The 27372-nt window shown below is 37.9% G+C and overlaps 1 protein-coding gene across 7 annotated transcripts in view; it reads left to right on the top strand.

The window, feature by feature from the left end:
* Positions 1-26537, top strand: part of ZMYM2 (zinc finger MYM-type containing 2) — an 87344-nt gene extending 60807 nt beyond the window's left edge. For all 7 annotated transcript variants that reach the window (XM_036404065.2, XM_036404061.2, XM_036404058.2 and 4 more), the window contains 14 exons: positions 206-378; positions 6425-6590; positions 7466-7500; positions 9259-9388; positions 9547-9662; positions 10374-10545; positions 12011-12112; positions 14033-14127; positions 15122-15290; positions 16197-16348; positions 20263-20377; positions 21471-21722; positions 22095-22215; positions 24825-26537. In XM_036404065.2, coding sequence (XP_036259958.1) covers positions 206-378; positions 6425-6590; positions 7466-7500; positions 9259-9388; positions 9547-9662; positions 10374-10545; positions 12011-12112; positions 14033-14127; positions 15122-15290; positions 16197-16348; positions 20263-20377; positions 21471-21722; positions 22095-22215; positions 24825-25017 — 1991 coding nt within the window. In that variant the 3' untranslated portion in view covers positions 25018-26537. The remainder of the gene's footprint in view (positions 1-205; positions 379-6424; positions 6591-7465; positions 7501-9258; positions 9389-9546; positions 9663-10373; positions 10546-12010; positions 12113-14032; positions 14128-15121; positions 15291-16196; positions 16349-20262; positions 20378-21470; positions 21723-22094; positions 22216-24824) is intronic.
* Positions 26538-27372: the final 835 nt, after the last annotated feature.

Here is a 27372-nt window from a genome sequence, read left to right as displayed (position 1 = left end):
GAAACCATAGAGATGTGCAGGAAAGGTATTTGGGTAAAAAATGTCTTGAAATATAGTATAGATATATATCTGTGCAACCTGAATTTGTCTGAAGCCCCAGTTGTTAGCTGTTGTTGTATTCATTTAATTTTCAATATTTAGCTCTTAACTGTGATATCTCTCTGTAAAAGTTACTTTGTTCCTAATGTTTAAAATCTGTTTCCAGGCTGCAAGCTGCTATATAAACAAGACTTTGCAAGACGGTTAGGACTGAGATGTGTTACTTGTAATTACTGCTCACAGCTGTGCAAAAAGGGAGCAACTAAGGAACTTGATGGTGTAGTGAGAGATTTCTGCAGTGAAGAGTGCTGTAAAAAATTTCAGGACTGGTACTACAAGGCAAGTAACTCAGAATTTTTGACGAGAGCTCCACAATTAAAAAAACCAAAAATGCACATGTGAGGATATCTCAAGGACTGTGCAGCAAATATGGCTTAATTCAGCAAAGCATTTGCTATAGAATAAGCAAATGTATTAAGTTCATAATTTCATTTTTTGTAGATCTTAGAGCAGCATTTCTATCGTCTGATTTTATTAATTCATTTGGCAAGGAAGTCTCGAGTTACAGAAAACAAAAAAATTAGTATGTATATTTGTTACTTTACAATTCCAACTTTTTTCTCAGTTAATGCCACATTTTTCTTGTCAAAACTTCTTTAATGTGTATTCAGAATGTTGAAAACGCTGTTAGTAGCAGCTGGAAACCTTGAGTTCACTGACATTAGCAGAGTTTTTCTTGTTCCTGTTTTTGCCTCCTTTTTTGCCTTTTCCCTTCTCCCACAGTTTGAACTGCAGAGGCTTTGATTGTTCAGTATTTCCCAGTGGAAAGGATGCCAAAGGAAAAAGCAAGACCAAATGGATTTCTAATAACAGTTTAAATCAAACAGATAGCATCTATTTCTAAGTCTCTGGAAGCTTAACTGCCTTGTGAAGCACCCGCAAAGACTTCACAATGAGAGTTTTTTTGTTTACATTTTTTGAAAGGAAAAGATGAAATTGGACTGGGTTTAACCTGCGATTAGTGCCATGGATAAAATATTTGATCTCTGGTGTGAACGTCCTGGAAAGCTACACTGATAATTTCAAAACAAGAGCTACACTGTGGATGCAGTTGCCAAAAAGACAGTACAAAATTCATCACCGTACCAAAACTCTGCACACAGCTTGGAAGGCAGTAAAAAACTTGAAATGTTAGAGGGCTAGATACAAGTCCTGTAATTCAAGACGATCTACCTACCATAAAAGAACTGAATATGAAGATATATCGGATATTTTGGAATGTCTGGTTCTAGAAATGTTACAGCCACACACTGTAAATTCTTTATTTTGAGTAATGTATGTAGGGTCTTATTTGACATTCCTAAAAGAAAACTTCTGAAGACAACAATGTGTTTCTTTTGTCTCACATGAAAATAGGGTGACAGAGCTTGGCTGCAAAGGTCTTAACTAAAATATTAACTTCATACAGTCATATTTAATCTATCTATATGCCTTAAAACATGGGGTGTGAGATTAAATTTATCCCTGTGAAAAAAGTGCCTTCTAGTAGAGAACTTAAATCTTTGGTGTGCTTTAGAAATCTTTTGATGATTCAGCAGAGAATATAGTCTGGAGGTGCATACCAAACTACTTTAATGTACCTAAGCTTCTGTGGAAGCTTGTGCTGTGATTCAGCTTTGAGACCACTTGAAAACTTGGGCTTCACATTATGTTGATTCATGGGATAAGGTAATAATTGGCCCATGAAGTCTGAATAAATGCTGTTGGTACTGTGTCACAGCAAAGTTAGATCTGATGTCATAAAAAGGCAATTTAAAGAGATTTGCTGGTAACTTTTGATATTTGATAATTTTGATGTGTTAGATACTTCTACTTTTTGAATGTTACACTTGCTAGTGTAACTAGGATTCCAATTAAGAATTGTTAATTGTAATTTTTTTCAAGTGCTTCTTAAAGCCTTAATGCAATTGAGTTTTGGTTAAAAAAGCTTGAGATTTATTACATGGGAAAGACATATAATAGGTTCTGGGAAATTGTGTCTTTTGCTAAAATTCTCTTTTTTATTTCTTTACATCCTTGCTGATAACTTCTCCCACTTTATGGAAGTTGCTCCAGATACCTTAGATCTGGTAGTGCATTGTTAGCTCAGTATTCTTATGTAGCCAAAATAGACAATGATCAAAACATGGGAAGACAGAATAGATAAGGACCATTCTCTGAGTTTGTACTTCATTAGCTGTTTTGTCTGTTAGCTTCTTAAAAGAATAGTTACATGTGTATGAGCTTTGTCTCATTTATGCAATGTCCAGTGTTATTTTGGAGTTTCAATGAATGTGTACATGAAGAGAATAAGTAGTAATAACTCAGTAATGTTTTAACACCATCATTGTGTTCATTAAACAAGTGTTTGTCTCCATCTTCTTTGTCTACGTTTTTTTATGGACACATCTTTCTCATGTAATATTATCTGGAAAACATTGTAACCTTTTAAAATAATCAATTATTGTGGGAGCACTTCCCTGAATGCCAGAATTCTCTTCTCAGAAAGCCCAAAGAAGTTAACAATAGTAGAAGCACAAGAACTTACGTAGAAGTATTAAAAGTTCATTAGACTTACCTAGGTAAGAGTCCTTTAAACCTAATACGAGGCAGTGAAATGTAAAAGAATAGTTTTAGTCCTGATCATTTGTTGGACAACAGCTGCAGTTGGTGCCAAGTTCTGAGGAAATTTCTACTCTTTAGGTCCCATGCACCTCTGAGACAAGAGGCGAAATTGTGGGTGTCTTGAGGTTAGCTCCTTATGTTTTCAGAGCTCCTCCTGTAAACTTGCAGGCAATGGTTTAGATGTTAATCCTGAAAATGCCTGGGAAACATCAGTATAAATCTTAATGTAGCCTGATGTTTGAGGACAGTTTCAATCATTTGAATAATTAGAGCATTGAAATTACCTTTAAAAAGAGTATACAGTTCTGAGAACAGCGCAGAAACCTGTTTCTTTAAACACACTGAGAAACATTGGTGACAGGACTGCAGCTGAAGTACTGTCTGGTTCTCCCCTGTAGCCTCACAGGTCACACGAGGCCACAGTGGAGAATTGATCAGACTCAGCATGTGCAGTGATGGCTCTCTATACAGTGAGGGTCAGGTGTCTGCAGCAAAGAGGAGGTAGGAGGTGGGGAACTACAGTCTGAGGCAAGGAAAAGTCACTGTGGCAGGTGAGCTCAGCAAAGATTGTCAGCAGTGGCAAAATTTGAAAGTGAAGCCAGCATTAATCAAAATGGTAAAGACAGCAAGACAGCCTTGTGGAGTTTCTGTTGTTGGAATTCAGCCATTCTCTAGTTAGACATCTCAACCTCCAGTAAGTACTCTTTCAGAACAGCTGATCTTCTTTTATACTCACTCACTCTCTGGGAACAGCTTTTGTTTCCTATTTACTGCAATTGAAGCTGGAATACACAGCTAAGATTGGGTGAAGTTAATAGCAGTCCACACCATTGGAGAACATTAGGAACAGGTGATGGAGGAATTAAAAATATAAATAAAAGCCCCACATATGTAAATTTTATTCTTTAACCCAAATTTGGGGCAAACATTAGTGATTTATACTAATCACCATGTCCATTTGAACATATTGAAGTAATGGGAAAAGAAATGTACCAAAAAGCAGTTAGGAGTGGCAAAGGACTTATGCAGTGCAAGTACAGCAAGCAGAGATGGGCTTTTTGGAACACAGAGATAAGCAGACTTGAGGCAGGTATTTTGGAGATCAGTTAACATTTAGTGCCATTATCCTAGATGAAAACAAATGAAAAGGGGAAGGAAGGAAAAATCATGAAATATCACAAAAATCTTTAATTCATATTCACTTTCAATAAATTTGATGGTCAGGGAAGTGGGTGAGCAAACAGTTAGCAGGAAACTTCAGTGCATGGAATGGTGTATAACATTGACTGTAAACAGAATTACAGAAACAGTAGAATTCAAGTGTAGTAAATGTAGAGATGAGAAGTGAAGCGTCACTGAAAGAATCTCAGGTTTCCTGAGGAATAGTAATTTCCATGCAGAAGCAAACCAATTTTTTTTAACCTAAATAATTTAGTAGAAGCCCAGGAGAGACAGTAGAATACTTACTCAAAAGCCTAAATGAAAAAGGAAACCAGAAGAGGGAGAGAACAGTTGCAGGAATGAAAGAATCACAGAATAGTTTGGTTGGAAGGGACCTTTATGAGGCTGAGTAGTCCCAACACCTCTGCAATGAGCAGAGACTTCTTCAGTGAGAGCAGGTTGCTTGGAGTCCCATCCCACCTTAGAAGTTTACCTATCTATAACCTCTCTGGGCAACATGTTCCAGTGTTTCACCCTCATTCTGAAAAACTTCTTTCTTCTATCTAGTCTAAGTTGACCTTTTTTATATCTAATCTTAAACTGACCCTCCAATTTTAAACCATTTCTCCCTATCCTATCACAACAGGCCCTGCTGTAGCAAGGCTGTAGTTTCTGGATTTGACAAGATTTGACCCCTTTTTCTTTCTTTGAAGGAGAGAAAAATGAGCAGAAAGTGGTGCTTTGATAGTCAAGCAGCGTGCAGCAGGTCAGAATAGATGGGCTTTTCTGTACGTGAGTCAGCTGTCATTCTTAATCAGTGTTAGGTGGGTTTGAGATTTAAATTTAGAGTGAATTATACCGTTTTTTTTTCTTTTCTCCTACTGATATTTCAGTCTTTTGGTGGCTTTGGAAGTTGCACCTGCCTTAAAGGTGTGAATTCACAGCTTTCTTGAACTGGTTAAATCTACACTATTTTGGCAACATTCTATCTACTTCTACATTTTATCTTCTTCCCCACTCCCTTCTAAGAATAAAGCTTACTTGCTCTTTTGTCCCACTGAGGTGATCTGAAAAAGGAACTGTGGATCAGCATCAGTGGAAAGTCCAAGTGGCAAATATAACAAAATTGAGGGAGGATGGGGATGATGCAGGGCTGTAAGGCCTCTGACCTTGTGTGCCCTACAGGTGCATAAGCACTGCTGCTGCTACCTGCAAAGAGAAGAGAAATACCTGCTCTTCCAGGGCCACCTCATGCTTAGTATGAGGTGATCTTGAAGCTGCAGCTTCAATTGCTCCCAATTTAAGCTGGTTATACTGTTAGAAAAGAGCCTCTCTATGTATCATCTTTAAATACTTGAAAATTACAACTGAGAGCTTAATTTCTTACACTGTTAGGGGATAGTATTACACTGTTCAAATACAGAGAAGAAACTACACATTTAATTATTTTTAAAATTGAAACTAATTGGCTTGTTCATACTTTTTTGGAGTCACAAAAACTACAGTTGGACTTCGTTTTGTTTTGTTTTTTTTAAGCCATCAGAGCCTCGTGCATAACTGCAATGTTGTGTTGGTTTTATGTATTAATGTTTTATGTTGCATATATTATAACTCCCTCTTCCTCTCCTGGCTATATTATTAGGTTGACTTACTTTGGATTCCTGAGCATCTTTAAAGTTTTGAATTTTTTAAGGTCTGCTTTAGGATAGAGGTTGCAAGCAATACCGAGGCAAGCTGTAGTGCAAACAATTATTTGCTTACTGGAAGATGTGAAATTGAGGCTGCCACTGTTCAGGTAGTAATTTATAGCGTGGCAGATGAAATGCAGTAGAATCTGTTCTGGAGAAGAATATTGCCTTAGTGATGCCTCATTAAATTACCATGCAAGTTCATGAAGGATATATTGCTTAAATGTTTGAGTTTCCAAGTTACATGCTAACTAAATTTTGGGGGAATCCTCTTTTTTTTTGAGAGAAAATGTTGTTTATAAATCATAGAGAAACTTGGATGAACTATAGAACTGTAATTTAAAATTGTTGCCAAACTACTAAAATAATGGAAATATAAAAAACATTTATGCTGATTTCATACATAGAGAAATTATTCTTTTGGTGACTTTTTAAAACTTTTGATTCTTTTTTAAAACAAACAAAAAAAGCCTGCCAGATCTTGAAGGTAGAAAAAATGGCTTGTGTTTGTCCTCAGTTCAATAGAGTCATTAAGGAGCCTAACACTTTCTGCTTTTGTTTTGCAGAATGCTTCAATGAAATTAATTAAAATTGATGCACAAAATTATTTTTTTTATGACTCTTTAAAAGTGAGCAATTTTATTTTTTTCTTTACATAGTGACAAATTACTAAAGCAAAGCAGATTTATTCTGGCTGCTAACCCCCAGTAAACAGTTGAAAAGGAAGGGAGCTTAACTGTTGTTCATGAGCGAGACTTAACTGTATAGTGGTACTGAATCCTCAGTACTCTTAAAAATGTAGCCTTTTAAAATGTAACAATAATTTCTTCCCAAGGCCTGTTTAAAAATGTGAAATCTTCCTTTGCATTAAGGCTGTACGGTGTGACTGTTGTAAGTCCCAAGGAGTCCTGAAAGAGAAGGTGCAGTGGCGTGGCGAGATGAAACATTTCTGCGATCAGCACTGCCTGCTCCGCTTCTACTGCCAGCAGAACGAGCCCAATCTGGCCACCCAGAAAGGACCTGAGAACCTGCACTATGGTAGGTGCTGCTTCAGGGCTACACAGGTGCTAAGCCAGAAGCTTCCTTTCAATGAAAAATTGAAAGCTGCATGAATTATCTATTTGTTGTAATAAATTGCATTAGGTGTTATCCTTTTCTATGTTATCATCAGAGCTGTTTTCAGCTGTTATCATTGAGCTGTTCTGGGTTAAGTGTAATTTTAGTGCTGTATCATCATGGGAAGAGAAAATGTTTTCCTCTTTTGTTGTGCTCCAGTTTGTCATTATTTACTCTGTTTACTCTGTGGAAACATTTCTCAAAATGCCTTTTGGTCACAGAGAACAGATGCACTAGGAATGAAAAAAAAGAAATTAATTAAATGGAATGAAAGGAAAATAAGTGAAATGGAAATGAAAATACAATGAAAGTGTCTAGATAGGAGGAATACATTGCTTTTTTTTTCCTTTCTGTTGGCAGTAGGTACTGTGTAAATTTGCTCATGGGCACTGGATACATGTTTGTGTGGTTTAAATGGGAAGTCAGGCAAAGTTCAAATAAACCAGCTTTTAAATTAATGCAATTATACCAGCTCAGCTACTTTGTATAGCCATTTTCATACTTGAATGTTTTGGTGTTTACTTTTCTGAAAGAGGCTGTATTCACATCTGACTAGAGCATTGATTTATCATTTGCCTTTGTGTAATGCTCAATACTGGAGTGTTGAGGGAGATCAGTAGGGAGATGTCCATGAAGGAAAAGTCTTGTGTGCAGTTCTCAGCTGCAATATGGTTCTAATGAGTTCTCTTGATTTAATGTTATATTGGTGACAGGTGTTACCTTGAGTTGCTTACTGAAATTTGCTTTGATTTTGAAAAAGGGAAAAAAATTCTAAAAATATTTCCTTGTACTTTTAGATCAGGGCTGTCAAACTCCCCGGACAAAAATGACAGTAAGTACATATATTTACCACACTCTTATATCTAACTCTGTGTGTGTCTCTCTCTCTCTCTGTATATATACAAACCATAATTAGATGTACTTAAAATGTGAGATCCCAGTGAATTAGAGGGATGCTATTAAAAACCAAAAATCAGTGTCTTTGAATGACCCTAAGCTAAATTTTTAAAGCTTTTTCGTCTTTTTCACATCTGTAGGTGAAATAAAAATTTCAAATATTCATACTTCCTTTTCAATGTCTTCTGGGAAACTAAATCATCAACCACGTGTTTTACATCTATAGTGCATATAAATGTTGCTTAAAAGTTGATAAACATACTGTGTGTCTTATTCATGTGTTTAGAATAATTAGTGTATTTATTGAGTATAGAAAAGGAAGAGCATTTCACTGTCCAGTTGGAATATTAAGGTGGTAGCTCAGCTTTACAAAGCTGAAAATAAATCTTCAGTTCTTAAATTTTGTCCTTCCCAAGGGAAGAATTCTCCAGGTGCTCAAGGTCTGATTGACTTTGTTACAGGGTAGGGAAGCAGAGCCTTTTGCAGGATCAATGTCTGGAAGGGTGGGGATCATCAGTGGAGCAGCAGCCTTCATCATTCTGTTTCAGTTTTTCTCAGCTTGTCAAAAATACTATTAATATTATTTTCTGTTAGCTTAGTGTTTTTTGTTTGAAACTTAGTTTTGTTTTGATTTATTTGTTGCATGGAAGGTCTGAGAGAATTGCCTTTTAAATGCAAATAGGCATCAAAGGTAAATCTTAGATTTAAGTGAAAAAGTGAAAGGTTTTGATGAATATAAATACATTTATGAGAAACATGAAATTGCTTAGGTAACTAGAGACATCAGACAAGCTAAGCTGTCATGTTAAAAACTTCTAGTATTTTATGTTTAATGATGTTAATTCAGTCATGTAAAGATCATGTCAAATCTATGTGTGATACAGTATTTTTTAAATATATTTTAGGGAGTGTGCACCTGGTGGAGCATATTGCTGTTCTCAGGACTGGGCTTTCTTTCCCTATCTAAATGGACATATGGGGCTAGTCTTCTTATACATGACCAAATAAAACTGAGAGTTTGTTTCTCAAATCAGGTTCTAAAAGTGGTAGTAGGGTACAAAAGCCCTGTCTGGAACAAGAGGGTTTTTTACCTCTTGACCATAAGGATGCAGTCTGAACGTTCAGGGATGTTCCCGGGTTATTTATTGTCACAGTTGCAAAGCCAGCAGGGGGAGCTCGAAGCTCATACTTTAGGTAATAAAAAAGTGTTCACAGAATTTTCATTCAGAAATAAATTTTTTTTTTTTTAAAAAAAAAAAAGGTCATCTTTGGACTATGGCATAATTCAAGAAGGTTAGATCTTGAGCCTAAAGTTTGTTCATGCTGCTCATAATTAACTCTTTTTACAGCTAAAATTACTTTTCATGTTATAAAATTGCTTAAATGGCTCTTTCACTTAAGCACATTGAAAAAAGTGTTTAGGGTACCTTCAATTAAAAAAAAAAAAAAGGGAAATGAGCCAGAAGTGCTAGCCCTTCTCTTATGATCCTGGCAGTGGCAGCTCAGTATTAGGAATAGCTTGCAATTTTAGAATAGTGGTTGGTGCTGCTGTTGTTGTTGTGTTGTTATGTTTCTGTGAGCTTCCTCTTCGGTATCTCATTTATGAAAATTATCAGCTGATAAATTAAGTCAAGAACTTTGTGTTGGAATCAGTGTGGTGCAACAGCACCTTCTCTTATTTGCTTGTCTGCAGGGCTCAGCTCCACCACCTTCTCCAACACCTAACAGAGAAATGAAGAACAAGGCAGTTCTTTGCAAGCCTTTGACAATGACAAAAGCCACGTACTGTAAACCTCATATGCAGGCAAAATCTTGTCAGACAGGTAACTCCTGAACTGTGCTAGAACTAATTTCCTCAGTGCAACTTTTTCTTAACTATTACATATTGCAAATATTCTGATTTTTTTTCTCACTAAATGGCAGGTGTAAAATATATTTAAATACCTGGCAGTATTTGCCTTTTTCCTTTTTCTCTTAATAGAAGATGAGTGGAAAAAAGAGTATGTCCCAGTGCCTATTCCTGTACCAGTCTACGTTCCGGTGCCTATGAATATGTACAGTCAAAATGTTCCTATTCCTACCGCGGTTCCTGTTCCTGTAAGTGAGACTCCAGCTTCATTTTAAAATTGGCATCTCTTCACATGCTTGTGTGGGACCACCTTGTGTTGTTTCTTGTTCTCCTCCTGGTCCATCTAAAGAATTGCAGGGTGCTGCAGAGCTATTTATTGAAAAAGCATTAGAATCCCACAGCGGCACTTGATTCCTGATTGTTCTTTAGGACCTGTCTGCCTGCTTCCAGTGTGAACAGCTTGTGCCACTGGGAGTTTTAGGAGCAATTCTGAGTGAAACTTCTGCTTTTGCTGAATATGCTGAATAAGCCTTTAACAGCAAGGTTTGTTCTTGTAATAAGGAAACTGAAAAGGTTGTGTTGGGAATGGATGGCAGAGTGGGATAAACAGCAGGAGAAAACAGGCCACTAAAACAAGATACTGATTTGTCCAAACTGTTGGTCTGAGGTTACAATCAAACAAGTTTGAAGTTCCAAAGACCTTTCCGTTCTTTCTTTGACCAGCTTTTTGTCTTTTTTTTTTTCCTGTATCCTTTCCTGCTATCCCTTCTGTTCCTAGCTCCTTCATGTTGGGTTTTTAACCTGTCAGCATTTTTTGTTAGCTCGCGCTAGAGTGACTTGTTTCTAATCTGTATCAACCCTGTCTTTCAGAAGTAGAGTATAGATTTTTTTGTTGTTGTTGATTGCTTTGTTGTGGCATTTTTTCTTTTCTAATTATCTCTGCCTCCCTGTCTGCACAGGTGCCAGTTCCAGTTTTTTTGCCCACTACTCTGGATAGCACTGAGAAAATCCTAGCAGCAATAGAAGAGCTGAGGGGAAAAGTGCCCGGAGATCCTCTGGAAGCTGAGCTACTGAACTTGTCAGGGGTGGTACCTGAACATGTTGGAAAAGCTGAAGCTTCTGATGTGGCCAGTGAGTTTCCTGATGAGTTTTTGACTGTTTGGAATGCTGGAGGATGTGTGTGACTAGAAGATTGGGTTTGTTTGTCATTGAAGTCTTATATGAAGTTGTATTGTACTTAAATGTCAGATGGCAGCTAAGTACCACACAGCCACTCACTCAGTCCCCTCATGCCTGGTGGGGAAGAGACTTGGAAAAAAAAGTAAACCTTGTGAGTCAAGAACAGTTTAATAATTGAAACAAAATAAAATATAATACTAACTATACTAGTAAATACAATTAAAAGAGGGGAGAGGGAGGAATAAAACACAAGAAAGCTAAGTGTTGCACCACACAGGTGCTCTCCACCCACTGACCCAGCCTGTTCTTGAGCAGCAATTGGTGGTTCCCAGCCAACTTCCCCAGTTATATACTGAGCATTGTGTGTCCAACACCCCTTTGGACACTGCAGCTCAACTGTTCTGGACATGCTTCCTTTCAGCTTCTTGTGCATTCTGGCAAAACATGGGAAACTGAAAAGCCCATGATTTAGAGTAAGCACTACTGGGCAACAACCAACACATTATTCTCATAATAAAAATTTATATCCAAAGATCAAAAAGTCCCACATACTTTATACTTTGTAGTTTTAGTTTCTCAGTGCTCATGTCTCTTTGCTCTTCTTTCCTGGCTCTGCTTGCCCAAATCTTCAAGTCTTTCCTATGTCTTTCCAGGAAAATTTGCCTTCACTCGGATGAAATTTTGAAGGTTTTTTCCAAGCTCTTTCAACAGATTTCTGAAAGGTTGTTGACAAATTACATACTGCTTACACTTTGTGCCTCGTTATGTAGGAGGCCAGTGGAGCTGCAGTCCTGGGAGGCTTACTGTATTCTGATCTATTGCCATTTTTCTACTAAAACTGCACATTTCTGGTAGCACTGCAAGCTTGTCATTTTCAGTTTCTTGCTCTCTTTTGTGAAGTACAGCTAGCTAAATGAGCAGATGTATGGGATCAGAGCTTGCTCACTTACAGAGGACTGAATTTGGAGCAATCAGTGTTTGCCAGAAGTTGGGAGAGAGTTCAAGCTTTGTTTCTCCCTGGCTTATTTGAGAAACAGATCCTACAAAAGCAGACTTGAAAGTCTGTTCTGTTGTGACAGGATCAGGTAGGAAAATAGACAGTTAGTTTTGCAAGATTGTTTGAATTCTGGGATTGGTTGATATGATCCAGGTTCACCAATATTTGATTTTCTATACATGTGCTTTGCTGACTCACCTTTATGGAGAAGAACAATGGGCTAGTAAGTATGTTTTATGTTTGAAGGAAATCAGGTTGGAAAGGTAAATACGAGATCCCAAGAACAAGAAAATGTAGGATGAGAATGAGCAGAACAATCAGTTTTAGAGCAACTCAGCTTCTAAAGTTGTAGATCTGCTCCATTTGGCTAATCCATGTGTTGGTTAAAATAATGAAATGTTTTCCTTTTGTTTTAAACAGGTGTGATAGCTGACACCAATCTCCTAAACTCAGAGTCACGGACAAGCTTGCCCGATGTTCCATATGAGCCAGACCTTGATATTGAAATAGACTTTCCAAGAGGTAATTCTTCTGTGATTTTAATAAATACTGTGACACTCTGGGCAGCCCTTGTGCCTTGTTTAATCATCCTTTCAGAGAAGCTTTATTTGATTGCAGGATCCACCTGTCTGACTGACTACAGTTAGGTAAAACTTTGCCATGCCTTCGGGGCATGGATGGGGGACTTCTGAATGAGTTCTTCCATCTTTCTAAATACAGTATTTGAAACAATGCAAAGAAAAGGGGAAGTTAACCATTCACAAAGAACTTGGGTGCATGAGTTGTTTTGAAGGCTCAAGGACTCAGATGGCATGTGTCATGGAAAACATAATGAATGCATTCTTCAATTTCCAGGTATTTTCATGACTTAGAGAAATTACTAAGGAGTCAACTTCCCACTCAAGTTTGTTAGAAAATTGGCAGGCAAGTTGGCGTGCTGCACACCACTTGTGTTACCTTTTAATATCTTGGTAATGTCCATATCAGCATTTGAAGTGGTAGCATTATTTGAATTAGCAGGAAAAAATCACTGCCTTTCTTGAAAGAAACTCTTGATGCTATCTAGTACAATTTCTACCGCTCTACAGAATGCAGGGAACGGTGTCTGTTTTCTTACACCATACCCCAGTCAATCCAAGATCCAAGAAGGCTTCTGGCTGTAGTTACTGTCCCTTTTTCAGAGCTTCTGTTGGACACATGACTCTCATACCTCAGCTGGGCAGGTTCTGCAGGAGCTGACAGGCTCCTTTTGTGCTGAAGACTACTTCTATCTCCAGCAGATGTCCAGTTTTCTCTATGCCTAATTTAAAGAGAAGGCCTGGGGGTTAGGCTGACCTTAATCTTGGGAAATTCACTAGTCAGATGCATACTAGTTTTTTAACCCTCTTTTTAAGTGAAGCTGGGTACATGAGAAAGAAAAACCATAGAAGAAAAGAAATAAGCAAGTTGGAGTAGTAAGTAGCAGCAGTCTGTAAGAGGCATTGGTTACACTGAAGTGCTTCTGAGATAAGATTCTTTGTGGTATCAGGAGAAGGACTGCTTTTGAGTCTGGGGCAGAGTTCTGAAATCTCTGCATGTAAGTGCTGTTTCATCTGCTCCAGTTGGAGAGCTGTCTTGAGAAATAAGGTGGTGAAATCAGATTATCAGAATAGCATTCAATTTTGAGTGAAAACATTCTTTGATGGCTAAATGAGGGATGAACCATCTTCAATAAAGTAAATAAAGGGTGGGACTTGCAGCACTACATCCATTCATGCCTTGTCTCATTCCTCCCTGAAATAGAGTCCTCAATCCTACCTGAAATGTTAAATAAACAGTATTTTGAGGGATTGCCATACATCTGCTTACCAAACTTAACTGTGTTATCCATCATGAGCTAGACCTCCACCACTTGTATAGATAAAGACTAAACCAGTTTCACTGAAGGAGTTTGCCTTCTGGTTCTTAATGTTTTAAACTAAGTGTAATGTGCTACAAGAAATAACAAAACATGTATAGAAATCATCTAAATACATGAACAAAACTACATGTACTAAGTTAATTTGTATTTTTTCCAGTCAAAGCTGCTCATTCTCACCATACCTAAGAATTTTTGATACCAAAGACAGCCTGGGCAGAAGACATTATATAAGAGTCTACAGTAAGAAATTCTGCCTTAGCAACTTCAGATAATACTTGAAATGTTGAGCATTGTGTACTCTGAAACCTACTTAGAAATAAACTATTTGACAGCTTTGTTTTACAATTTGACAGCTTTGTTTTAGTTTGAATATAAAAACAGGTTTGTTTCCTCTTACCAAAATCCAGCATTTAGTTGTGTTTATTTGTGTGCCTTTGTGGACACCTTATGTTAAGGCACACCAATATAGGTAATTGGTTTTTTTTCAAAGCAATGTTATTTAAAATACACTTAGAAATAAGTTTCTGTTAATGTATTTTCAGCAACTGAGGAGCTGGATACAGAAAATGAGTTTTTGTTACCTCCTGTTTTTGGTGAAGAATATGAGGAACAGCCAAGGCCTCGGTCCAAAAAGAAGGTAATTTTTTCATGGTATTAAAAATATCAAGAAAAGCACAAAAATTTATGTAGGAAAAAATATCCTTTTCTTTTGGTTTTAGTTCTGATAATGATTTACAGCGTGTTACTGTCTACTCATACCTAATATCCTATCTTTATGACATACATTGATACATTTCAAGTAATAAAATTATTTCAGTGGTATGTCTGTTGCAGATAACTGTAGGATTTGATATAAATGTGATGTGTAAATTCTGATCCTGTTTTTGCTTCACAGTGGCAGAACTGTTGGTAGAATGGGCCACTGTGTATATACCTACTGTATTCTTAGCAATGCTGTTTTACCTTCTGCTTTGAACAAAGAGGTCTTGGTTTAATTTGATAGTAAGATGGAAAAACATTGTCATTACCATGGTTCATAATGGGAGCCATACCATATAAAAGAGTTTAAACTTTTTTTTTATTTGCTTGTAATTTTCCCAGATTTTATTTTTAGCTAATCTTAGTTTAGACCTTGGATACAAATTAGCCATAGTCTTTTATTTATGCCTGCCACAAAGCTGAAATGGTTTTGTTCCAATAACTGCAGTAGATTTTGCAGCTTTAAAAAAAACAGCCAACTTCTACTATAGCTTTCTAATAATAAATGGGTCTTTCTAGTATCAAACCTGGAGTAAAAAATTATTTAAAAAATAATAGTAAAAGTAATAGTAAAAAATAATTTAAAAAAATAGCTTTTGCTATTATGCACTGGACATTATCACATATGCTCTGCTAGGCATGCTTTAATCTGGAAGCAGTGCTGCCTTTTCCATTGGCAAAGGGTTCATTTGAGGAGTGGAGCCTTGTGACACAGATTTGTCCCATCTTCAGCTCCCTGTGCATGGACACGCTGAAGTTGTGTGAGTGCACTGGGGTTCAGTGTGCCCTTTGGCCCGCAGCTGGCTGTGCCAGGTGCTGTGTCCCTGCTGGTGTCCCTGCTGGTGGCCTTACCCTCTGTGTTGCCGTGGCAGGGTGTGAAGAGGAAAGCCGTGTCAGAGTACCAGGCGCACGACGACAGCTCCGAGAACTCCGAGTGCAGCTTTCCCTTCAAATACGCCTACGGGGTGAACGCCTGGAAGCACTGGGTAAAGTCCCGCCACTTAGACCAGCAGCTTCCAGAGCTAGAGGAGCTGAAATCAAGTAAGTATTGCCAAAAATCTGCCATCCACATTCTGACCTGCTAGGGATTCTCACCTGCTTTTTGTGTGATTCTCAGCTGGAATTTTTGATTGAATTTTTCTCATGTCCTTAATGTTTCCAGCATGACTGAGATTATTTTACCGCAGAGTTGCCAAACTCTTTTTCTTCTAGTTTTTCCTGTTTGGCTCAAAATGCTGGGTCTCACACTTCTCATGAAAGCTAGGACAGCACCTTCTTGGCTATTCTGATTTTCTGCGACCATTTTAATGTTTTGTTTGCATCCTGTTTTTCCTCATATTCTAACTCACTTCAGGGCTCACACTGTTTCTGGGCTTCTAAATGGCAAGGCCTACTCTTTATCCTGTAAGGAGATCTTCCTCTGAGGCTGGCATTACCTGGCTGTGGAGCTCTGGTACAAGGTGTCCTTTGATCCCCTGGAGCCATGCTGCTCTTTCTGCAGCTCTCCTCTCTGTACACATTTGTACTGTGGGGGAAAAGGGGAATTGCTGCTACTCCTGCTGCTCTCCAGCTCCCACATGCGTCTCAGCACCCTTGTGTTGTGCTCTTGGGTCTTTGGAAACTGCTGTTTCCCCTGAAGGTGCCCCTCTACATCACTGGCTTCACTTCAGCATCTTGGGCTGCCTCTGTGTCATCCTGAGCTGTGCATGACAGTACATTTGTTAGCAGGTGTTACTGCATTTGGTTAACTGGACTTTACTGTGGGAGCCTTGATTGTTTTAATACAGACCTAACATTTTAACTGCTTAGTACATTTTAGTCTCATTCATTGGTTAATGGAGAGGACATCAAGCCAGTTTCCCAGTTTTCAGTCAAAAAGTACCCCATCCCACCTTCACTGTGTGACAATTCTGTTGTATAATGTAGCATTTCTTCTCTATTTTACAGTAAAGTCTGTGAAATTAAAGGAAGATCTATTATCACATACTTCAGCTGAGTTAAACTATGGGTTGACACATTTTGTCAATGAAATTCGAAGGCCTAATGGAGAGAACTATGCACCTGACAGCATCTATTATCTGTGTCTTGGAATTCAGGAGGTTAGTAGAGGCTGTAGAGATGGGAAATGGAGCTGCTGATTTGACTGTAACCCATTTCAGTAGAAGAGTGGAGATAACATGGATTTACTGGCTAGGAGCTACCCTTTATACATGGCTGTGATCAGGGTGCTGTGTAATCATGTTGTAGGGAGCTGTCTGTGTAGGAAATGAGTTTGCAGACCCATCCTGAAAGCTCAAACACACATTGGTATATTCGAATAATTTTAAGCTTCTTGCTGGGTTAAAGCAAGTAATTAACCCAGTCAAAAACAACATAGTCTTCTTAAATGCTGTGCTTCATTTTGTTTGCTAAAGATGTCCAGTGTAAAAACAGAATGAAACAAGGCATGATCTCTAAGCCTTTGACTAATTCAATTCCTTAGCATATAGAGGAAACAATCTAAATTAAGTGTCTTTTGGGGAGGGTCTGATTTACTGGGTATTGCAGATTGTGGCCAGGCAGGATAGAGTGCAGGAAACTCTGCTGTGTTGACTGTCCTACACACAGTAAGATGGGAAGGAGTCAGGTTGGTTGTAGTGGATGTGAAGGCAGTAACCTATTGCTAGGTAATTAGAGAAGCTGTTCCACAGCTGATCTTTTAAGCAGGGAGGGCTGTCTTAGTTTTTACTACATAAGGCAAAACATAGGCAAAATAAGCAGTGTTCAGAGCTGAGTGCACAGAAAATTTCATTCAAGTTAAAAGGGAATAAAAGATGTGTATGATGTGGAAAGCAAGCTGCTCACAGGGTTTGCAGTTCTACTTAAACTGTTCCATACTTGAGGCAGAGGAATCAAGTAACAATTTTTAAAATTGAAGTATTTTAAAAATAAGTAGCAAAATAGTAATTTTCCTGTGTTGCATGTGTGCAAAAATAAAGAGTTAGTTGCTACCTTTGCCTCATTGTTGAAACTTGAGAAGCAAACATTGATTTTAGTCAGTGGCTTTTTAGTCAATATTGCTACAAGGTGTGTTTCAAATTGAGCTAGCTTTCTGCTTCTGCACTTGCATGATACACTGTCTCTGTACCTTTCTGTTGAATTGAAAATACTCACCTTAAGCAGATAAACAGTACACAGAGGGAAGTATGTGTTTATAAAATGGAATTCAAACAATATTTTTTAATCTTTCTCTTTGTACCTTTGACATTGTCTATTTTGTCAGTCATGAAAGCTAGTTGTGTATAAAATATCTTTTTTTCAGCTCTTCAGAACCATAGTTTGTGTGGCAGCTACAATTATCATGAGGCCTAATACACATACACAGTGCTGGAACATTAGTGAAGCAACATGTGGTCATTTTACTGTAATTTACTGCCTATACTTTTTGTCCAGGATTTAATTCAGGCAGTGTGAACAGCCCTGATTTGTTGGCCAGACTGGTAGGAAGATGTGCTGTGTTCTGATGAGTTTGCATTTCACAGAGGCAGACAGCAAGTGAGAGACAGGAACATGAGCTGTGAAGGGCTGCAGCCATCATCTGTGTGCAAATGGCAAATATTTGGGGGCAAATATTACCACCCTTCTGAAGAAACACGTTTAAGCAAGCTAGTGGTACACTAAATGCAATGCAATTGTCACATGCACAACGAAACTCCATTGCCTTCTAGAATTTGCTTAGAAATTTCCTTTCCACTTGACAACCCCTACCCTGAAAGAGAATAAATTGTCTGCTACTGCATCAAAGGTATTGGCTTTGTTGAACTTGGAAGGGGCTCAGAGGAGATGTAATTATGCTATTTAAGGATACGGTTGGGCAAATGATCATTAATATTTTGCTATCCTAGAGTAAATGTCTCTTCAAAGGAAGAGGATGTAGGAACCATAGGCTAGTAAAAAAGTACATTCCCCTTCCACCAGCATTACTGCACTCATTGTGGCTAAATACTCGGTTTGGAGCTTTTCCTCATGGATAGAATGTGGTTTGAGCTCAGGAGTCTTCAAGTCCTGAGTTGGTTGTTTTCTTTTTTAAGTTTGTAAAACAACTTTTTCCTAAAGGAAACACTGTAAAATCTGTTCCAGGAAATCAGTCCCTGAGTCAGATGGTGCAGTTTCTCAGTTCAGGTTAATTTACAGCTGAAATTGTTCTGCTTTCAGACAGAAGTGGTTCAGTAATGCTTTTGATAGCTCTAAAGTAGTGATCCTGAAGGATAACACACTTAGAATTAAAGGCTGCTGCATGGTCAGGCAGGCATCTAGTGGAGAGGGTTCATCTAGAGGAAGGTGTTAGCCTGCAGTGCTCCTTTGTTGCATCATGGCCTTCATTCTTTGTCCCTAATTGGGATTATTGGGATTTGGTTTGGGGTTTTTTTCTTGTTTTTTGTATGTCTGGTAACAGGGCTGTTTGGGCAGGCTGCCAGAGTTTGGCGGATGTTTGTCTGAAGGTCAGACAAAATTGCTGTGCACAGTGATTCAGCCTGTTGTCCTCCACTGTGGGATTCAGAGGCACATCCAGTTCCTTCCCATGCTCATCTCAGTAGAGCTCATCTCAGGTGGGAATGGCTTGTGCTCATGCTGCCCCTGTAGGGTTTGTAGAGCAGCAGGGCAAAGTGGTTTGGGAATGAAGGTTTGCAGGCATGGGTGGTGGGTTGGAGTCTGTCCTGCTGCACAACATCATCCTTCTATAGACCCTCCAGTGCCAGTGCTCTGGGGAGCTTCAGACTTGAGCTGGGGATGCCAGGGTTTAGTCAACACTTACTCTGAAACAGGAAGAAGTATTTTTAGTTGAGTTCTCACAGGCTTGTGTGTGGATTGGTTTTCAACCAGTTTTCAGTCTTCATTTTCACTGCCAGCGTTCAGTGTGAGTGTTTAATGCAAACCAGAGAGAATTACGTGGTGGAAAAAAGTGCCAGGGAATGGAAGGGCAAATGCCATGAAGCTTACAGTGAGCTGTATTATCTAGCTTAGAATTGCTTTATGAAATCAAAACTGGTGTACATGGAAACAAGCACATATGAGGGAATATTTTTCTTTGAGGAGTTAGTTAAACTTACCATATAAAATAGTTATCTAAATGAAAATGTTGTTGAAAACCTGTAGGAAGTGTATTCATTCATTTACCCTGATTATAAAATTAAGTGCAAAGATAAGGAGGCTAGGATGTACTGAACCATAATCACCTATCAGTGTTGTGGTTAATGTGATTTCAAGCATGGTATTTCAAGAAATAGATGTCATTTCCAGAAGCAAATGCGTTTTTTGTCTGTCACTTTTATTGTATTTACTAACAGGCATGTTCTTGCAAAGATAACGCTGAAGTGGGAAATTAAGAAGCCAATCCTCCCTTTCTTAGAAATGTCTCAGAGATGATAGTGTCAAACAGTAGTCCTCAGCCATTAATTCTTGGTAAAGGTTCAAAAGAATTTTTGTAAGGTCAAGAGGGGTAAGATAATTAGACTGCAGAATAGGCCAGTGCCTTGCACCATCCTATCATCTTTCTTGTATTGCTGTATATTATTACCACAAATATATGGGTGGGTTTTTTTCTCCCACTTTTGTATTGAAGATGGTTTTGTCACTGTCTGGAGTTCACATTTAAAAGGGCAGACTCTTGCTAAATATGGGTTGGTTTTGGATTTTTTTGAAGGCCTAGTTGTAGGATAAGATAAATTAGTTGTTTGTGATTTGGGGATTTTTTAATGACTCCCCATTCACTGTTACAATGTTGCACACAGGAAATCTTAGAGAAAAATATTAGTTGTAATTAAACTATGATTCATATCCAGTTAGAAATTTACAACATACAATTATATTGGAAGTAACTGTTACCTGTTAGATATTGGAAAGGTAGCATAGCTTTATTTTTAGATACTGCTTTTCAGTACAACACTTGCACAGTTATGAAAAAAAGAAAACCCTGTAGCACAGGAGTTGTTCTAATCTGGAATTGTAAATACTGTGTCTCTCTTTTCTCTAGTATTTATATAGGAGTAATCGGAAAGACAACATATTTATTGATCCAATCTACCAGACGTTTGAACAGGAATTAAATAAAATCCTTCGAAGCTGGCAGCCAAGCATACTTCCAGATGGTAATTTTCTTTTTGGTCATGTATGGTTTTCATCTCTTACAAGTTATGTATTCTTAAGCATGCATATATATATATGTATATATATGTTATGCATTGCAATAGCAGTTGATGAAGAATTACAGACGTGTCTTCTAAGATTTAATTTAAAACTCTATCTGTTTTTATTTGTCTTGTTTCTGGGTAATCCATGCTACAAGAGTTGTTTTTGCCACTCACTTAAAAATTACTACCTATCTTTAGGAGAGAAAGTTAAAAAAAGCTCTTTGACCTGTAGTTTTTACCTGAGCTGAACTTATTTTTTTGCCCATTTTTCCCCCAGATGGAAGCAGGCAGGCAGGCGCTGCACTATGTGTAGGTAGGGCTAACAATTGATGTATTTTAGAATTTCTCATCTGGATTAGGAGGACTCTTTGCTGAGAGTCTTCTGCTCAGAAGGATCATTTTTGTTCATGGAGAAAGCAGATTTTTCCCAGCAGACCAATACTGGTGCTGAAGTACAGAATCAGCTGTTCGTCCATCTTTTTCATAATCCTCACTTGAGTGAAGGCTTGTCCTTGCCAGACCCTTTCCTTTCTTTTCTCAATATTGGCTTCTCTCAGTACAGCCCAGAGAGCCTCTGTGTTGGGCCCTTCCTGCATCCTCTTTTGGTCCAGGAATGCTTTCCAAGTGAGATATCCATTAGTAATAAGAAAGAAGAAGGTACAATGTTTGGAGGCCTTAACCTGAGCAGAATAAAATGAACTCAAATATATGCCTTTCATGATGGAATTAAGGTTACTCCATTGAACATTAATTTCTGTGAAATAGCATGAGAGAGCTGCATGTCAGAAATGCTGTTGTAATTAAACAATTTCTACTGTAATTAATGCTGTTCTCTCTGAAATTGCCTCTACTGAGATTTCCCACCGACTGTCTCAGTGTCTTTAATACATGGGTTTGGGGAGTGTGGACATAAAAATAAATAAGTTTATCAGCAGCTTCTGTCATGATCATTTTGCTGCATTTCACAGTAAGAAAAAAACTTGATTTTTTTTTACCTTGACAGTTCATGGGCTAATCCATTGTATTTTCCCTACTATTCTTTCTTTCCAAGGATCAATATTCTCTCGAGTTGAAGAAGATTACCTTTGGAGGATTAAACAGCTAGGATCACATTCACCTGTTGCTCTTTTGAATACTCTGTTCTACTTTAACACTAAATATTTTGGCCTGAAAACAGTGGAGCAGCATTTAAGACTTTCTTTTGGCACTGTTTTTAGACAGTGGAAGAAAAATCCGCTAACAATGGAAAGCAAAGCTTGTCTTCGATATCAAGTGTCTTCCCTGTGCAGAGCTGATAATGAAGGTACTATGGCAGTTCAAAATTAGTATTGCAGGAGCATCCACATGGCACTGAGGAGGGACATCTGGGCACCTAGCCAGGAGCCAGAGCTCTGCCTTTCAATGCAAAGTCTAGCAGCTCTCAGCTCCCAGAGCTCTAATTGGAGTGTGTGGTCCATGGGGACTGCAGGGTCTCTGAGTTTACTTGAGCCCACTGGTCTCCATGTGAAATGCTGTGACTTTCCTGTGGCCTGTGGGTGGCATTTCCAGTTTGCAGATTTGCACCGTTGTGGTAACTAACTTGTGGTACTTGGTGGGCTTCTTATGGGGAATTTTACTGAAAAATGTAAAATAACTTCAAGTTATTGCTTAGATGTTGTTGATTTTCTTCTTAAAGATAAAATTGCTACTGGAAAAAGGAAACATGAAGATGATGTGCCAGTATTTGAACAAATTGAAAACACATCTGATCCAGCTAGATGCCCTGTGAAAATGTTTGAGTGCTATCTGTCTAAAAGGTAAGTGTGATACAGGGTAATACAGACAGGGTCTAGAGTAAACCAGAAAGGAACTGTTTTGATGCAACATTAAATGTGCTCAAACAAAGGGAATGGATTGAAATTTCCTGAAAAATACCTAAATGAAATCTCCAGTTCTGTATCTGGACAAAATGTGCATTAAGTGTGGGAGCAGTGGAGTACTTCAGTGTTAGTTTTCAAGGGCTCCATCTGGGAATAACAATACAATTCAATTCTCTTACCTGGGAATACCAAGTATCTCTGCAGAGAACTGCCAGCAAGAATTCTGGTAGGTTTTGCTACTGAGGGTTTTGTTTGTGAGGTCCCCATCTCTTCACTAAGAATTGGGTTAAGACAACAGATTTGCTTCATTATAAGTTATCAGGCATCTGAAATGTAGATGCTTTTGAGGTACCCAGTGTGGAAGCATGTTTGAAATATTTTGTGGTAGGTAAACGACTACTGGCATTAACCCAGTATTTAGAACTAGCTTGTTTCCATCCAATCTCTACAATTAATTGTGCAGGAAGGAAGGAAGCAGAATTTATTACATTAAAAAAAAAGCTTAGGCAACTCTTAAAAAAAATTATTTACTAGCTAAGTGTTTTGGAAGCTTGAAAACAAGATTTCTTGGAAAGTATTTTTCCTTAACTGTAACAGCCATTCAAGTGACTGATTTTAATGTTTTGTATAACTCTAAGGGAAATGAGGGCAAGTGATACCAAAGAAATAAAATCACCTGGTATATACAAGACAGTAAATTAAGTATGACACTCAATGTGTGTTAGGAAACAGCATTATGGTCTGAAAGGTGAGGAAGGAGCTCACACACAGCATCAGCAGAAGTACAAGCATGTGATGCTATAGAGAGAAACAAGTAAAAAAGAGGTTGTGGTCTGTTAATGCAACCACCTGTTTTTCAAAAACTCAGTTGATCCTGGTTGTTGCAGGGGGATTTTGCCTTCACTTTCTCTACTTTCATGATTTGGGGAGGATTTGTCATTAAAAAGTCTAAGTTGGCTTTTTGGACTGAGTTACACAGTCACTGGGGGAGAGACCACATAATTTTTTTTCTTTAGGAGGAACATCTCAACTTTGTGAGAAAAGAATGCTCTTAAACCCATTTGGACATCAGTTATGATGTGGTTTCAAGCCATGCTGTCTTGCAGATGTTGGTAACCATTGTTAACTAAAGCAGCAAGACTGTTCTCCTGGTTCTCCTTCTTAATTTTGTTGAAATATTTTAAATAGAATATTTAACACTGTAAAAACTATTGTAAAATTTTAGGTAATGCCAGCTGTTTGAAACATACTTGGCAACCAGTGGACAGCTGTATAGTTGAAATTTCAGGATGTTTTCATTCACAGCTATGAAGGACTGTATTATTGTCTCATTATAGTCTCAAACTGCACTTGGGTGGGTTTAGGTTGGACATTAGAGAGGAATTTCTCCACAGGAAGGGTAATTAGACATGGGAATGGGCTGCCCAGGGAGGTGCTGGAGGTGCTTAAGGAAAGACTGGATGTGGCATTCAGTGCCATGGTCTGGTTGACATGGAGGTGTTGGACCACAGATTGGACTCGATGATCCCAGAAGTCTTATCCAACCTGATTGATTCTGTGATTCTGTGATTGCTTGTTCCTATAAAAATACTGTTGTTTCAAGCAAGTAGGAAGGAGGTTAAAATATTTAAATTTGTAGACTATTTTAAACAACCATACTTTACTCCTTATCTGACTCTTAATCTGATTTACATGAGAGCAAAACAATCTGACAGTCACCTCAACAGGTGAAGAGCAACACCTGAAATCTTATCAACCAGTTTGGGAAGGTGAGCTGGTGAAAATCCTTATTTTTACTGAAGAAACATGAAATATAGTTGACTCCTGAAGTCTGCAGTATTTGTAAAGGAGGGAGCTTGAGTGATCACTTGCTCATCCAGAACTGAAAATTCTTTTCTGAGACTTGCCTAAATGGATGAACTGCTAGGATTTCCTGAAAGGAGTCTTCTCTAGTGTCTTAAAGGATGTTTCTGAGCTGCATGTAATCCATAAAATGGCAGCTAAGGAATTAAGGGATTAAGATTTATAACAACCAACCTTTTAAATCTAACAGGAGGAGGAGAGATTTTAGCTGCTTACACTTCTGTGCATCTCAGAACTACCATCCTTGGCTTTTCAAGGGAACCCCAGGCTTTACATTCAGAGGTAGCCACGTCAGCCAGCAGTTGTGTGAGCAATTATTGATGTAATTGGTGTAATTAGTGTTGGGTCTCTTCGCAAATCATGGAAAGCACTTTCTGGTTTAGCAAGACCTGGATGTGCAGGTTTTTGAAGAGTCTGATCTCTTGCATGCTTGGTGAGTCCCAGGCATCTGGGGCTCTGCAGATGTGGGACTGGCTGGGTTTGGGCCCGACCAGGCAAGGCTCCTTCTATCAACAAGACCACATTTCTTCACATTTTTCTTTTCATTCTGGTTGGTTTGGAGTTTTTTGGTAACTTGCCTAGGTGCAGTTAGAAGTTTGTTTGTGCAAGATTTTGGAGCTGCTAACGTTCTGTGTTGTCCTGTGAGGCTGTGTTTCTAACCCGCTGTGTTTTCCTCCTGGTAGCCCACAGAATCTGAACCAGAGGACAGACATGTTCTATCTGCAGCCGGAGTGCTCGGTGTCGGCAGAGAGCCCCATCTGGTACACTGCCACCTCACTGGACCGCAACACTTTGGAAAATATGCTCGTACGGGTTCTTTTAGTAAAAGATATTTATGATAAAGACAATTATGAACTGGACGAAGACATAGATTAAAACAAACTTCCAAAAACTGTCAAAGACAACAAACAGCATTAGATATAGTCATGCTGCTAGACCTTTACTATGGAAAACATTTCAAGTTTACCCTTTGTTTTATGAGTTTTGTAGCAGTGTGTACCCTCACCTGGGTATTACCATGTAAATAGTTTGTGAGTGAAAGTCTCCATTATTCTGCGTAGTGATTTTAGGATACATAACAAACACATTTCAGATTCTTTTTTTATTATTTATTTGATTAGGTATGTTTGTAACTTTTTACATTGCAAAATATGAATGAGAATGTGCCATGTGTAATTTTTTTTCCCCTCGTAGTAAGATACATCCATGTTGCACAACTCTGCTGTTGGAAGCTCCCTTGGAGGAGGCTCTTTTAATGGCTTCTGAAACCAGATGGTTGTGTATGGGTAGCACTACTAAAGTTTAGAACTTGCTGTGTCTTTCAGAATTTTTAAATGAATTGTAAACTAATAGGTTTTTTACTTTTTAGTTACTGAAGCCTTATAAGGTTATGTAGAGAGATTCCATCTTATGTACCAAAAATAGACAAAAGAGAATGCTGTCAATATTGGTGTACTGTAATGTGAATCTATTCTGGTGAAAACACTTTTTTGTTGCCCTTATTAAAACCTTAGTGTCCTTTCGTTATTTGTGACTCTCTCTCAATTGCCCCTACAAATAAAATATATATGTAAAAATAAGTGAATATAAGCTTAGAGCATGTGGTCATCAAGACACGTATTTTGTAAAAAGGAAAACTAAAACCAAAAGCCCCTCAAAAAAAAAAAAAGAAAAAGGAAAAAAAAGAGATGTCTGATGACAATGCTGTATAATCCTTTTTTCATCTTTACTTTTCCAATCATAAATGCCAGTACCTCATATTAATGTAAATTTGTCCTTTGTAGCCTTATAGAAAGGGGTTCTATGCCATATTACATAAAGCAATATGGTATGCTAAATTTTTAACTTGTTTGTCCTTGCATTGCTGTATTTAAATACAGTCAATACTTGACTATGGGTGGAAAGATTCTTTTAACTAATGCCTCCATTCAAAAGCCATATGAGATGTGAAGTTGCAACAAGTCGAAAGATGATTTTTCTTGAAGAAAAATCCTTTCATTTGCTCTATATCCTTTCCTTGTGCTTACTTTACTTAAGTAGTCTGATTTCCAGATACATGTTTAACTGCTTAAGTTCTGTTACTTGCTCTTATTTAACTAATACAAACAATATGGTGGTTCAAGCAATGGTTTTGCTGTTGTACTGAAAAAATGTAGTAGAGTATTCTACTATAAAGTACTCATAAGCTTAAGTCTCTCCTAAATGGCATTAATTATCTGTTGAGAGGAATCATCTACTAAAGGAGAAACTTTCTATGTATATATATATTACCACCTGAGGATTTATTTCTTGCAAGGGCTGCATGGCTTTTTCATTTTCCTTAGCTTAAAAGAATGCACATAAGGATGCATCTTTCTATATAGATAAATAAAGCTTCAGTTGCTTTGTTTTGTTAACTAAGTTCATTTAAATTTCTGGTGTGTCTGTGAGTATGTATTAATTTTAGATATACCACTATTTCAAATGGAGATGGAAATGTACATGTTTAATTTTTCATTTCTTTCTGGTGGCATTACCCTTCCTGTGAAATCAAGAAATACAACACAGCACCAGTGAGTAGATCACCAACAGCTTCAATGCACCTTTCCCTTTGTGAGTGAATACTTAAGAACTTTGTTCATTAACACCTGTTTTTTTCAAACAGCAGCCATAGAATATGCCCATGATACATAAAAGGGATGAAATCAGGAACTGGAGTCATTGTTTTGTTCTGGTCTCTCCTGCTTTTTTAACACCTGACTTGACCATAAGTTAAATTTACATATGGAGATCATTACTAATTACCTGTGTTAAATGAAATTTGAAATATTTCATTTAAACATAACTTTTAAGTGTTTTGATAAATAGCAGTAAGGATCACTTGCAGCCCCTTCTCTATAGTTCAGACTTCAGGGACTTCAGCAGAGGTTTCAATTGCTCCCTGATTTTAACTGTGTTTAATGACAAACACACTTTTGTAAAACTGCAAACCTTTAATGTGAAACTAAAAGTAAGTATATGTGTTGAGTGTTTTGTCTTCAGCAAGAGTTTTAAATTCTTGTTCTCATAATCAGATTACAGCTATTTCTTAAATGGTAAGGTCATTTATTATGGCATGTTGAACAATCTCTAGGCATTTTCAGCACCAGGAGGAAATAATGCTTCTTAAATTTTATCAGAAACCACATTATTGTTGTAAAATTCCTTCCATTTTCTACCCAAGATTCATCTGCAGTCAGTAAAAATATCCAA

Source organism: Molothrus ater, chromosome 2 (genome assembly GCF_012460135.2).
Source record: "Molothrus ater isolate BHLD 08-10-18 breed brown headed cowbird chromosome 2, BPBGC_Mater_1.1, whole genome shotgun sequence".
Classification (NCBI taxonomy): domain Eukaryota; kingdom Metazoa; phylum Chordata; class Aves; order Passeriformes; family Icteridae; genus Molothrus; species Molothrus ater.
The sequence above is the reverse complement of the archived record's forward strand: the minus strand, read 5'-3'. Positions and strand labels throughout refer to the sequence as shown.